The 13,879-nt window shown below is 42.5% G+C and overlaps 1 protein-coding gene across 2 annotated transcripts in view; it reads left to right on the forward strand.

The window, feature by feature from the left end:
• CCBE1 (collagen and calcium binding EGF domains 1) overlaps positions 1-13,879 on the forward strand; it is a 238,895-nt gene that overhangs the window by 77,077 nt on the left and 147,939 nt on the right. Inside the window, exon 2 of one of the 2 annotated variants that reach the window (XM_061169198.1) lies at positions 4,423-4,785. The exons of the other annotated variant lie outside the window; for it this stretch is intronic. Coding sequence (XP_061025181.1) covers positions 4,784-4,785 — 2 coding nt within the window. The 5' untranslated portion in view covers positions 4,423-4,783. The remainder of the gene's footprint in view (positions 1-4,422; positions 4,786-13,879) is intronic. 2 annotated transcript variants of the gene reach the window in all.

Genomic DNA, 13,879 nt, shown 5'->3' on the forward strand with positions numbered 1-13,879 from the left:
TTTCTGTCTTCATTTTCTTTGTGCTAAAGCATGAGACCTACACAGTGAAAGCAGTTCAGAAAGCTGAGTGAACCTGATTCAAGGGCGTTGGCTTGGAGGCATCTTAAAATTAATTGTTCATAAAGGGGCATTTGGGGTTGTGCTTGCCATTCTCCCGTTGGCAGCCCGTGAATCCCCAGGGGCTTTGGTAGAGAAGGGAGGCGCTGTATGCTGAAGGGCACTCTGCTAGCTGGATCTGCAGAGAATACACCTGGTCACCTTTGGTCTTTGTCTGAGGCTCGGCTCAGCTCACGTGTCCACCTAGGGGGTGGTAGGTTATTGTCTGAGTGAGCTTTGGAGCCCTCTCAGGAAATGGTTACAGGTGCCAACGCTTCTTTCCCGCTTCAAAGACAGGTCAGACAACTGCAGTTATGTAAGGGCCCGTAAAACAAAAGTCCTCTGGAAAGGAGGCACTCCATCAGTCCCCTTAGAGCACCTTAGACCAACTCTGGGGGATTCCAAAATCTTTTATTGTTCTGAAGTTTTGTTTTACCACATACTACTGCTCGAGGATAAGATTTCTTTTGGCTGGAGTCTAGCAACCCTTTCTGTTCTGGTGGCATGTTGGTCTGTAACATTACAGGGTGGCTTTGGGGGAACAGAGGGAAGGGGTGGGGGGCAACAGAGCTTAGAACAATGTTAGATGGTCTCTGTGTAAAAAGATGTTTCCTTAGGAATTACTTTTAAACAGTTTATTAAATAGTACTTAATATGTACAAAAAGTATAAACACACAATAAATGTCGTTGAATCCAACACCCTTGTATCCGACATTTCAGTAAAGTTAATACACCCCTTCCTGATTTTGGCCCTCTCTATGCCAGCCAGATTTAGCCACTATTCTAAACTTAGTATTTGTTGTTCCCGCATATTTCCTTATACTTTTATTGCTTTTATGTATGTATCCCCTAAGTGATGTATTTTTCATGTTTTTAAGCCTCACATAAATGAAATATTTTGTTCTTGTATGAGTTTTCCCTCACTCTGTATTAGGTTTGTGTAATATTAGGTAGGTCTGGGTAACCCATCTTCACTTTTCTATGAAATGCCATTGCGTGAATATACCAAAGTCCAGAGTATTGATGGGTGTGGAAATGTTTCATTCATGTTGTCCTGGTAGTAAATGGGAATCTTTCTCTTGTCCTCTCTTGTCCAGTCATGTTGAAATAACTGTCCCCTGTAACTGGATCATTGCCTGGTGTGGGTAGATTTTCTGGTGTAGCTTATGATTTGGAAAACTTATGCTTTGGTAATATTTGTTATTAGAAGAGAAGTAGAGCCTCACAAAAAATGCCGATGCAAATGTACTCAAATAATCAAATCTGGTCCCATGAAGACTAGATTGCAGGAGGGTGAAGCTGATATGAGGTAAAGATACTTTTAGAGTAAACTAGGCCAGAAAAGTCTAAAGTTCTTGACTCAACGGTGGCAGTAGGGATTGAGAGAAGTATTGGGTTGGCCAAAAAGTTCGTCTGGGTTTTTCCATAAGATGTTAACCCGAACGAACTTTTTGACCTACCCAGTATAAAGATGTAAGAGGATAGAACCTATAGTATTTGGTGGACCAGATGTGGAGGAGACAATGATTTCTGACTGGCTTTGGTCTGTAATGAATAATGGAACCATTGTGTAGCATATGAAACTCCTAGGAGGGAACCATGTTAATGGCGATGAGGGTGGATAAAGGTTTGGACTTGTTGAATTTGAGAGACATGTGATGTCAATTAAGCAACTGCATATACGAGTCTCGGGAACAGGAGAGGGACGTAAGCTAGAGGTAGACTTCTGAGAGTCACTGGCATATGAATGTTGGATGAAGCCACAGAAGTAGATGTGGCTCCAAGAAGGAGTGTGTACAGTGAGAAGGGAAAATGGCTGAAGGCAAAACCCATCAGAACACTAAGAGGAGCCTGCAAAGCAGTGTGAAGGGGAGAGACCTAAAAAAGAGGGAGAAAAGTGCTTTCCTGAAGACAGAGGGAGAAGTTTCAAGAAGGAGGAATTGATCAACAGACCGGAAGTGACAAAAGTCAAGTTAGGCAAGAACTCGAGTCCATTGGATCTAGCATCAAAGAGGACATTGGTGACCTTCTGGAGAGCCATGTCAGTGGAAGGGTAGGGATAGAACCAAGTTATGAGTCAGCAAAGGCTGGATAATGAGAGAAAGGAAACAACTGGTGTAGACTCGTGTTTCAGGAGATCAGGCCTGGCCTGAGCGAAACAGATGGCAGCAAGAGAGTAATAGGTCGAGGAAAGTTTTGTTTTGAACATAGGAGAAGCATAAACATGTTTGTGTGCCAAAGGGGAAAGATCCAGTGTAGAAGGAAAACTTGATGATAAACAAGAGAGGAAGTAATTGAATTGGTACATGGGAAGGAATGGAATCCAAAACAAAAGTGGGAAGGGTCAACTTTGGGGAAGAGAAACTATTTCTTTCCCACTGAGGAGGAATAGCAGAAGGAACAGACTGAGGAGGATGTGGGTAAATCTGTAAAGTGAGAGGCCAGGAAGTTGAGGATGTTTCTGCCACTGTACCTCTTCAGATACTTTTCCTTTATCTGCCACCGATCTGGAGAAACTTCTAATTGTCTTACAAGCATCATTCACCATCACTTCCTCAAGAGCTGAACTGTCCAATATGGTAGCCACAAGCCACCTGTGGCTATTTAAATTTAAGTTAATTAAAATTATGTACACTTAAGAAATTCTGTTCATAAATATACTAACCACATTTCAAGGGTATAGTAGTCACATAGTGCCCGCCATATTGGATATCAGAGCTGCAGAATATGTCCAACATCATAGAAAGTCCTGTTAGCCAGTCCTGTGGTAGAGGCCTCCCTGAAAACTCCCCCACTAAAACCTCAGCCTTCTGTCTGAATTTGACATTCCTCCTCTGAGTTCCTCTGTAAGGATACTTCACGTTATTCACCTCAAGTGTCAACTACTTGAAAGGCAGTTTTAAAAATATATAAACTTTATATCCCAGTAGCCAGATCAGATAGTGTCTGGTCACAGGGGATGCTGAATAATGGTTCATTTAAAATGCAAATGAATGAACAAACTGGAAAGTGAGTGAATGAATGAATAGATGGTTGGGTGCATTGGCCTAAGTCTTTGGGCCTTAAGGCAGTGAAGCTTGGGGTTCTGTAGGGATCAGATAAGTGCTGAACCGTCCACAGTGAACACCTCATTTATATTAAAGCTCCATTTGAAATGTTCACAGTTCAATCTTCAAAGTTTCCCCCTCAGAAATCCTTACCTTTCTTGAGTAGTTGACAAATTTTAGCTTCAGACAAAGTACCTTCCCCAGATCTTTCCGTTGCTGATATAAAATTAAAATCAGGCGTTATTCCTATGCTTTCCCTGGAACGTATCTCTTAAGAAGGCAGTGGAGGCCAATGGGACCTTAGAAATGCAAAGATAGTCCTTGGTAGGAATAACACTAAGTCATTTTGTCTCCCATTTAACACCTTGGCCTGTCAAATAGTCTCTAGCACAAGCAGGAAGGGCTCTGGGGGTGTGGAACACAAAGATCATTGTAGTGTTGACCTATAAGAAGTTAAAAACAAGAAACAAAAAAATTCCTGGGAAAAGAGTTCTGTAAATAGCACAACAATAATACCAGCTAATGCTTATTTAAGTACTTGTGAGTCAAACACTGTATGTACTGAGTAGCTTGTTAGACATTTATTTTTAATCGTTAATATCAGCCCCTCACATCCATGCCTTTTTTTAAATCCCTAATTTGTATACATTAAACCAACAACCTAAGGCTTGAAGAGATTAATAACATTGTTAGTGTTACACAGTAAGTGGTTGGAATTTGAACATGGGTAGATTCTAGAACCTGTGTTTAACCACTGTGCTGCATTAGCTCCCAGGCTCCGAGCTCTGGGATAAAATCTGATGCTGTCAAGGGCAGCTGAAGGGCACGGAAGCAGGGCAGTGAAAGAAACAAGAGGAGAAGAATGAATGTTGACATGCAACTACGCCATCTTCCTTTTTGCTTAGATTGGTCTGTAGAACTGGAGCAGTCCTGCCTCAGTTTTATTTTCACAGGCAGTCTCCAAGTAATAAATGTTGTGCCCCATAGTTCATTGTATGTCAGTTACTTGAAATTTGGAATGATTGTATAAACTGAACAGTATTATAAATGGTGGTAAGTCTCCATTGCAGTGCATCCACATCCATGTAATAATCCATCCTTTAGTTGGTTCATAGATTATCAGATACTGGATGTTAAGAGGAGGATCTTTATGTCATACATAAGCTTATGAACCATGGTCCACAGTACTGATTAGTATATGCTTACATAAATATCAGCCAAAACTATGCAAAATTAGAGGACTAAATCCTCAACTGAAAAAATACTGTACATTTCCAGGTGTACTGGACAGGATTTTTGGGTTAACCTTTGTCTTCAAGAGTAAGTACCGGACTTCCCTGCTGGCACAGTGGTTAAGAATACGCCTGCCAATGCAGGGAACACGGGTTTGAGCCCTGGTCCAGGAAGATGCCACATGCTGCAGAGCAGTTAAGCCCATGTGCCACAACTACTGAGCCCACGTGCCACAACTACTGAAGCCCGCACGCCTAGAGCCTGTGCTCCGCAACAAGAGAAGCCACCGCAGTGAGAAGCCCACGCACCACAACAAAGAGTAGCCCCCGCTCGCCGCAACTAGAGAAAGCCTGCACGCAGCAACAGAGACCCAAAGCAGCCAAAAATAAATTTATTAAAAAAAAAAATGTAAGTACCATTCTTTCCCTTCATCAGTCTGATGCAATGAGTGTGCTTATGGGTTTCCATTTAGACTGTGGGTGTCCATTGAAAAAGGCTTTTCTGAGCAGCTGGTAAAATGTAAAGCGAGAGAACTAGCATCCATCTCTATAAACATAAGGTTAACCCATTTTGGTTAAGACAATAGTTATGCTCAAAAGTCAGATCTCTTGGATAAAAAGCTTTAACTGGGTTTTCTTTTCATTATGAAACGGCCAGAGTGACAAAAGATCCAAGATAAAATATAGCCCCCAGAGATTATTCTTGGCGTGTTTCTTGACACCCATCCATGGTTTATGTCACCCTATGGCCCATGGAGATGCTTGATTTACAGGCACTTAGCTGGCTCTAAGACAGGGCCCAAAGGTGGTAGGGGGTTTACATATGGATGTTATCTTTGAAGATGAAAGTTATGTTTACTACTTTATTTGAAGACAACTTGTAATGGGGATGTCATAACAGTCTTGTTAGGTTTGTAGATAATTTAAACAAAGTCTGATTAACATAAACGGAAGAAAGGCACGTAGGAAGTCAGCATTTCATGGGTGCAGTTTGTGGTTGGCTGTGTGGTCACTTTCCTCATCATAGATGCCTTTGTGCTTTCCCTGAAAGGTCACTGTGTCCCTCTCTGTCACATCTGAGGAATTTCATCCTAAGCGACTGAAAAACCAAGTTTGGGGAGTTCTGATGCTCGTAAGCTCCGTCACAGAGCCTGCAGGAGACAGGCGAGTGTGACCGGCCCTCCAAGAGCGCTGCAGAGCATTTTCCTGAAACAGTTACTGAACAGTTAAGGATTAAGTTGTATTATCCGTACTAAGAAAACTGCTTGTCCAGCATTAAGTTTGAGGTAAATTGGAGTTTATCCCAAAGCACAGTAGGAGCTGAGAGTATCCTGGTTGCTTGGGAGGGTAACTTGCTTCGGGCAGGAAGCTATAGCTGGGAGATTCAAACATTCTGGTTCTTGGCCTTAGCTGAGAACCCCAGTTTCCTGGGGCCTGGCCTAGGAAGTTTTCAAGGGGAGCAGGTCACTTCTACCTTCACCTTTTCCCATAAAAACTACAAGGAGGAGGGCAGGCTGTCCCAAAGCTGCCTCGCTGGGCAGTGGTCCAGTTAGTGCTAGGACACTCGAGCCTTTCTCTGGCTTTTCCTCTCTTATGACAACCCAAGCGCATCTGAACTCTCAGTTTGGGGGTGTCCTGCTTCATCACCCACCTAGGAACGTGTCACTGGGGTAAGCGAGAGAGGCAGGGTCCCTAAAAGCACGAGGCAGGGAGGGCCTGCATGGAGGCAGAAGAGGTCCCGCTTTCTTTAGGTCCCTAGTTTCCCAGCAAGGTCTTAGCCTGTGAGAGATGATCAGGGCGTAGCTATTGGGTAGTTACCCACCTCCACCGGTAAATGGGATGATCAGGAATGAAGGGCTAGCACAGGGCGTGGTTTCCTCTGCCACCGCCTCCCCTTGCCTGGCATCCACCTGGACCGCTTTTGTCCTTCCAGGCTCAGTTGGAGCCATGCTTCTTCCACGAGAAGCCCTTCCCATCTTTCCCCAGCAATGAGGAGCTCCCTTCAGTCTGCGCCAGAGCCCCGTTCATGCCTTGGACCCACTTTACCCACCTCCCACCCTTTCCTCGGTGTTTTTTGTGTTTGTTGTTTTTTTTTTAAGATCGCATATTTCCACATGGAGGCTGTATTGTCCGTAAAAAGTTTAGCTTTTACCTGTCATATGTTCCAGAAGATGTTTTCTCAAAAAGACCAAAGCTCATATCACTGTCAGACTCCTCCTCCTCTTTCTCTATTTCTGCTCAGTTTGCCTCACACGGGGCCGGGCCCCTGCAGGGGCAGGTCCACCAGCTCCTACACTGCAGGGGACGTGGCCCAAGTGGATACTTAGCAATAGCTGACAAAGAGTGAAGGCTAAGTTTTGAAAGACTTGGACTGGATCTTCAAAATACATTTAATGCTAAGCTGACAAAAATGGGCAATACACGGTTGTATTTTGAAGGATCAGGAGTCCTGGTCTAGTGCAGATCAAAACTATCATCATGAACCGTAATGCAAACTGGTCCTGAGTGCAAATACCTATTGAAGCGATCATAAACAGTGGAAACTGTTTCTTTACGAAATCGCCCACGTCTATTTAATGAGCACTAAATTAACATTTAATTGACATTGTGTAATTGACATTCTTCTGCTGTGAAAGTAGATGAAGAGGAATTAACTCCTAAAAACAGGTGCTCATAACCAGGTGCTTAGGATGCGTGTTAGTTTAGATCGAGGGAGTAGTGAAATTGCTGATTTTTACATCTGTTCTGGTAGAGGGGTCTATGGAGAAAGGGGTCAGTTTGAGACCCTCTTCTGCTTTTTTTTACTGGGTATCTGTTTTGCATCTCCTCCATCCCCAAGTGTATGAAGAGGACGAGCAGCTCCTGTCTGGCTGGGACCAAGGCTCAGTCCAGTAACCCTTTTGGCTTTGTAGTGCCCTGTAGCCCTGAACCTCTTCCTGGAGTGAAGAGGGGCCCTGTTTGGATAAGGTTTCCAGTCCCTTCTGCCTCTTTTCTCCCTTGGATCCTTCCTCATCGGCCTGCCTGAGATGGGATAAAGTACCAGAGAGAAACGGGAGAGACCTTTTCCTACTTTGACTCTTTAAAAAGTAATAGATAACAATATCAGTGGTCATGGGTATTGAGTGCCAGGCTTTCCCCTTCATCTCTTTATAGCCCTACAAAGGGCTCCCTTTTTGGATGTAGAAGCTGAGGCCTGGAGAGGATGAAGACCTTTCAGTCTGGGGAAGTCGGGGTAGAACTTTCGAGGTCCGCCCAGGCTCCAGGCGCTACCTCAGATCCCCTTTCTGATGTATGAACTGCATTTTATCTCTTTTATCTGGTGATGTATTTGCTCCATCTCCAGTATTTTCACAAGGGTAAGAGGTTCTCGTTCTCCTAAGATGAAATTGGTATGTTTCTTTATAAAAGATAAGAGTTTTCTGGGAGGGAAGAAAAAAACAACTTTGTAGTAGGAGATGGATGCTAATTTCATTTTGTGTTCTTGTTGAATTTAATGACAATGTAGGAACATAGAATTACTTAGTAGATAATTCTGTAATTACTTAAAGATGAGCAAAAACCTTGTTTTGAAGCAGGGAGATATGCTCCCTAGAGAAAGCCAAAGACTACATTTAAGTCAGATGTTTTATGGAGAGATGAGCCATTATTATCTGCAAAGGTCAGATTCTGCCTCTTCACAAGGTAGGGGAGAAAGATTGTTTTAGAAATAATAAAAGCTTTATTTATAAAAACCATTTAGCCCGGACTTCCCTGGTGGTGCAGTGGTTAAGAATCCACCTGCCAATGCAGGGGACACGGGTTCGAGCCCTGGTCCTGGAAGATCCCATATGCCGTGGAGCAACTAAGCCCGTGAGCCACAACTTCTGAGCCTGCGCTCTAGAGCCCACGAGCCACAACTAGTGAGCCTGGGAACCACATCTCCTGAAGCCCGTGCCCCTAGAGCCCGTGCTCCGCAACAAGAGAAGCCACCGCAATGAGAAGCCCGCGCAACCGCAGCAAAGAATAGCCCCCGCTTACCGCAACTAGAGAAAAGCCCGTGCCCAGCAACGAAGACCCAACGCAGCCATAAATAAATTTATTTATCTATCTATCTATTTATTTTTAAAAAACCCATTTAGCCAAGGACCCGAAGGGCCTAGTTGACATGAATTGATGAATCCTTGTAACACTGAGCTTCTCCGATTGCTTCAACTTCTGAAAGAAGAGCTTCCAGCCCCAGGAGCTAAATTCTGTGCCTTGATGTTTGAGGCTGCAGGAGCCATGGCTGCTTTCCTCCCAGTGGTCATTCCAGGACCTTCTGAGTGAGTGGTTAGCGTTTGGCTATGGTGCCCACACACGTTGCATTTTGCCTAGGATAGTTTTAAACTAAATATTTTGTCCTGTTAGTCTGCGGTGCGTAATAATAGCTAACGAATTGAGCATCCTGTGCTCCTGGGAGCATGTGAGTGCAATTTCAGCATCCTCTCCTCGAGTCCCACAGCGACCCTCTCACTTCATGTTATGGTTCCAGACAGTAAGGCATGGAGGTTTAGCGAGTTGTCCCAGGCCAGGGAGCCTGTGAATGTGAAGCCAGGTTTTGATCTCAAGTCTCATTTCAACCCTGAGCTCTTTACCCTTTGGCTGCACAGTCTTTCGTTTTGTCAGACCAGATGCTTTGATTTGGAATTGGAAACTGACCATCATCTATCACCCCCTCCATGGTCTTGGGGTCCTACTACTAGTGGGCAAGATAATTTATATTCCCCAGTTCTCAGGGCTGCTTTGACCCTTCTGTGGCCCTGTGGGTTTGCCTCTGTGCTCAGGCCTGTGGAATCCCCTTCCCCGTCCTGTTCTCACTTTCCCAAGTCCTGCTCCTGCTTCAGGGTTTCCCGTAAAGTCTTTGCCTCATTGTTCCAGCTAATTGTGATCCCTCCTTCTTGATTTCTCCCAGCTCAGAACCTGGGAGTTTTCCCTTTATACAGTGACTTGTTACACACACATCCTTTCTGTGTTGTATTTTCTGTTGTTACAGTGTGGTGTTTTCTTTGAGTTCTTTATGGATGGGAAGATTTCAGCCATGCATTTATCCATCCAGTGGTTTTATACTAAATTTTTACTCTGTGCAAATGAAATATAAGGAGAACGCCAGGTTTCTGAATCTTTAATGCAATGCTGATAAATCTTGATGAAAGAAATAAAAGGGTCACGCGAAGATGATGATGCTTGTAACCTCATGGTCTTTCTCTTGACATGGTTATCAAAAGGCAAAAGCAGAATAAGGAAAGACAAATGGAAGGAAGTCATGAAAAATATTTAGCTCATTTTGCCACTCCAGCCTCTTTGCCCTCCTGTTGTGCTAAAGGATCCTGCTGTCAAGAACTTCTACTCTTAAGTTTTCACTAGCTTTTTGGGACCCGATCTGTCATGTGAATCAAGGAAAGCGAGTAGAATTCACATTTGTAATAACAAATGGTCTCTTGTAAGCAGTGAGCACTCGCGTGAATTGTGGTTGATCCCTTTTCGCTATTTCTCATTCCAATCTTGTCTTATGTCTATATGAAAAATGTTTCAAATTTGTGGATATTAACTTTCCTATGTAAGAAAGCTAATCAGATGTTGAATGTGCTAATTATTTAAAGATGGGAAAAGTGGAAAAGAAAAGGTCCTTTTGGAAAAATTGACAGAGGGTGATGAAGGGGGTATGTGTGGAGGGGTGGGGAAAGGCACAGTTTCTTCTAAAGTTGAATATTTAATTAAAACATCTGGCTTAACATACAGAGTGAAGTTAATCAGAAAGAGAAAAACAAATACCGTATGCTAACACATATATGAAATCTAAAAAAAAAAAGTGGTTCTGATGAACCTAGGGGCGGGACAGGAATAAAGACGCAGACATAGAGAATGGACTTGAGGACACGGGGAGCGGGAAGGGTAAGCTGGGACGAAGTGAGAGAGTGGCACGGACATATATACACTACCGAATGTAAAATAGCTAGCTAGGGGGAAGCAGCCGCATAGCACAGGGAGATCTTCTGGGCTACACACGTGTCCTCAGTACAAGTTTTGCTCTTAGTTGGTAGGTAATGAATGTACAGTAATTAAAAGAAAACTGAGACATAGCTGATAAAGCAGGCTCCTGTTTAAAGCAGAACATTATTCACTTAAAGAAACAAAAATGCTTGCCATTTCTTACGACATGGAAAAAACCAGAATGGTTAAGAGACAAGGGATTCACTGTAGAATAACCTGTCTCATTGGGAAACACCATAGCTCTGTGGGATTAGCATGAAGTTTTGCTCTTCAACAATGAAAAAGAAACTTTTACTCTCAGATGGTGGATGGAATAGGAATGGGCCAGGAGTTGAGTGTCTTTTTTTTTTTTTTTTTTTTTAACCAGCAGCAGGTGTCCGGAGTTGTGATCTTTTCATTTCATAAACTGAAGTGGCATCAACTCCAGTAAGAATGTGATTTCCACCAGCTACAGTTTTCATTTTCTAGAAATGCTTCATTCTGTTTGGAGGCGTTTCATGTCTCTGGACTCCATCTGTACACCCAGACTATGTGCGTCGCCTACGTTAATTCTTCAGATAGGAATTATCAGCCCAGGGCTACAGATGGAAAGGTTAGGGCACAGAGAGAGTAACTGGCTTGGATTTCACAGTCAAGAAGGGAGGTAGCTGACATCTGAACCTATATCTAACTCCGAATTTTGAGCTCTTAGCCACCATGCCATAAAGCATACTATCACAGCAGTATACATAATACTTTAGTAATGCCCATGGATAGTGTGTGACTTGCCTGAATAAACCATATTTGACTATTTACTGCACTGTAGTGTTGAGAATTAAGGAATAGCAACAGAATAGTTTCCAATTTTAGTCTTTGTTTAATTTGGTGCTGCTTCTGTTCTGTCCAAGTATGATAATTATATCAATATACTAGTTTTAGATGCTTGCTGGATCCCAAACTGTACATGCAAATCTGATGTGATTTACAAAATCTGAGAAATGCAAATTAAAATCACAGTGAGATACCACCAATAGCCAGAATGGCTATGATCAAAGAGAACGCAAATAACATGTTGGTGAGGATGTGGAGAAAAGAGAACCCTCCTACACTGTTGGAGGGAATGTAAATTGGTGCAGTCACTGTGGAAAACATTATGGAGGTTCCTCAAAAAACTTAAAGTTAGGACTACCATATGATCCAGCAGTTCCATTCCTGGGTATATATCCAAAGAAAACAAGAACACTAATTCGAAAAGATACATGCACCCCAATGTTCATAGCATAATTTACAATAGCCAAGTTATGGAAGCAACTTAAGTGTCCATCAACAGGTGAATAGTATTCCAGCCATAAAAGAAATGGCATAATATTCAACCATAAAAGAAGTCTTGCCATTTGCGACAACATGGATGGGCTTAAAGGGTATTACGCTTAGTGAAGTCAGACAGAAGACCCATCTGTAGGGTCTTCACTTATTGAAATAGAAGAAAGGTATTGGAATACTATTTAAACAGCTGTTTTATCCTTAAGGAGGAGGATAGGGGATCAGAGTTACCTTTGTTTGGGGCCCCAGGGCGGCAGGAACCATGAAGGGAGAGAGAATTTACTTTTCATGAAGTTGCCTTGGCTTGTTGGTCTCTGCTGAAGCAAACACTTCCTGTGCCTTCATCTAGATTTGCAGGATGCGGAGGATAGAGGGAGACTGTGCAGTTCTGCCTGGGTTTATCAGGGGGCCATGGTTCTTGAATGTGCAAGGTGAGAATGAATGATACTGATATTGGAATGAAAAGGCGCCCCCCCTTGGGAAATGGTGCCCATGCAGTTACCCGCTAAGTCTTTTTTTGGCTTTTTTCTACACCAGAGGCTACCACCACTGGTGATCAATTGAGTTAACAGCTCATGTACCAGACTTAATCAGTTACAGTTTGTACAACTGGTAGAAGTTGGGCAACGTGAACAGCCTTGATTAGGCCTACCCCCATCCCAGCAAATGTTTTAAGTGTTCAGATGTCAGCACAAATCAAGAATCTTGGGAGTACTCAAGGCAGAACTGCCTGCAGCCAGGGTTATAAAGATCGTAAACATGTCCGGCAAGTTCACAAAAGTTGAGGCCTTGTCTTATGTAAGAACACTAGGGCATTTTTTTTCTTTACCTTTTTTTTGGATTTTTCTTAGGAAAATGAGGTTAAATTTTCATTTTTTTCCATTGTCTATGCTGTTGAGGGATAATGGCCATGCAGATAATCTAAAACAGCTGATAGAGCAAACAGAATTTATAGTTTGGTGCTGGAATGCATTACACAAGTTATTGTTGGCAACACTTCAAGCCTCCTATTCATGTTTTTCTTAAGCTAATCTGAAAATTAGAATGTGTTCTCTGATCACGCAGCTTCTAATGGAAAGGGAGCGTATTAGGGATTGCACCGAGTGGCAGAAAAGTGCTCGCTAAAGATTTAAGGGTGCCCACAGATAAGCATCACACAAACAGCTGAGAAATGGCCAGGAGTTGAGTCTTTTCTCAAAGCTTTTTATCTTAAAATGAGATACAGATCTAGAAGACCACTCAAAACAACCGTGCAGCTTAATGTAAGGCAGATACCTCTGTAGCCACCACTTAAGTCAAGAAATTTCTTTGTCAGCCACCTAGAAGTCTCCCCATGTTACCATAAAAACATAAACCTTTCATCCTTCCAAAAATAACCACTCTCCTAGTACTTCCTTACATTTCTTCATAGTTCTATCATCTGCATGTGAGTCCCTGAATCCTGGAATTTGCCCATTTTTAAATTCAAACTATCTTTTAAATCTTTAGGTTTCTCTCTATCCATTTTGCTTACAGTTTGTCTGTTGAGAATCTTGGGCCCTTTGGTCTGTAGAGTTTCCCACACTCTGGATTTTGCTGATTGCATTGATTTGCTTATTCTTACTGAGGCACTTTTTGAGTATGTGAAACATTAACATGGTTCCAGAAGGCAAAGCTACACAAAGTATAGTAAGATGTATCACTCCCCACCCCAATCCAGTTACTCCATTTTCACCCAACAATCTCATTAGTTTATCCTTATTTTTTTGCAAAAACAAATAGATGCATGCACATATGTACAAAAATATGTAGTTCCATCCTCTTCATTATAGCAAAGTTAGCGTACTGTATGTTTTTATACTTTGCTTGCTTCGCTTACCAGTGTATTGTAGAGGTCACTCCATGTTGGTTTATAAAGATCTTCATGCCTTTCATTTTTCTTCAGCTGCAGAATATTCCATTGTGTTGGATATACCCTAGTCTATTCATCGTCAATTAGAATAATGTTAATAATGTACTTACTCCATTATTTTATAATTACATGTAATCTTGCAATGAATGTTCCTGTGCACATGTACTTTCATTTTGAGATACATATTCCCCAAAGTGAAATTGCTAAGGTCAAGAGGTAAAGGCACATGTAGGTTTTTATCCGTCTGTTTTAGGTGTTGCCTAACTTCTCTCCATAAGGGATGTACGAGTCTGTATGCCCA

The sequence above is a fragment of the Eubalaena glacialis genome, chromosome 15, assembly GCF_028564815.1.
Source record: "Eubalaena glacialis isolate mEubGla1 chromosome 15, mEubGla1.1.hap2.+ XY, whole genome shotgun sequence".
In the NCBI taxonomy this organism is placed as follows: domain Eukaryota; kingdom Metazoa; phylum Chordata; class Mammalia; order Artiodactyla; family Balaenidae; genus Eubalaena; species Eubalaena glacialis.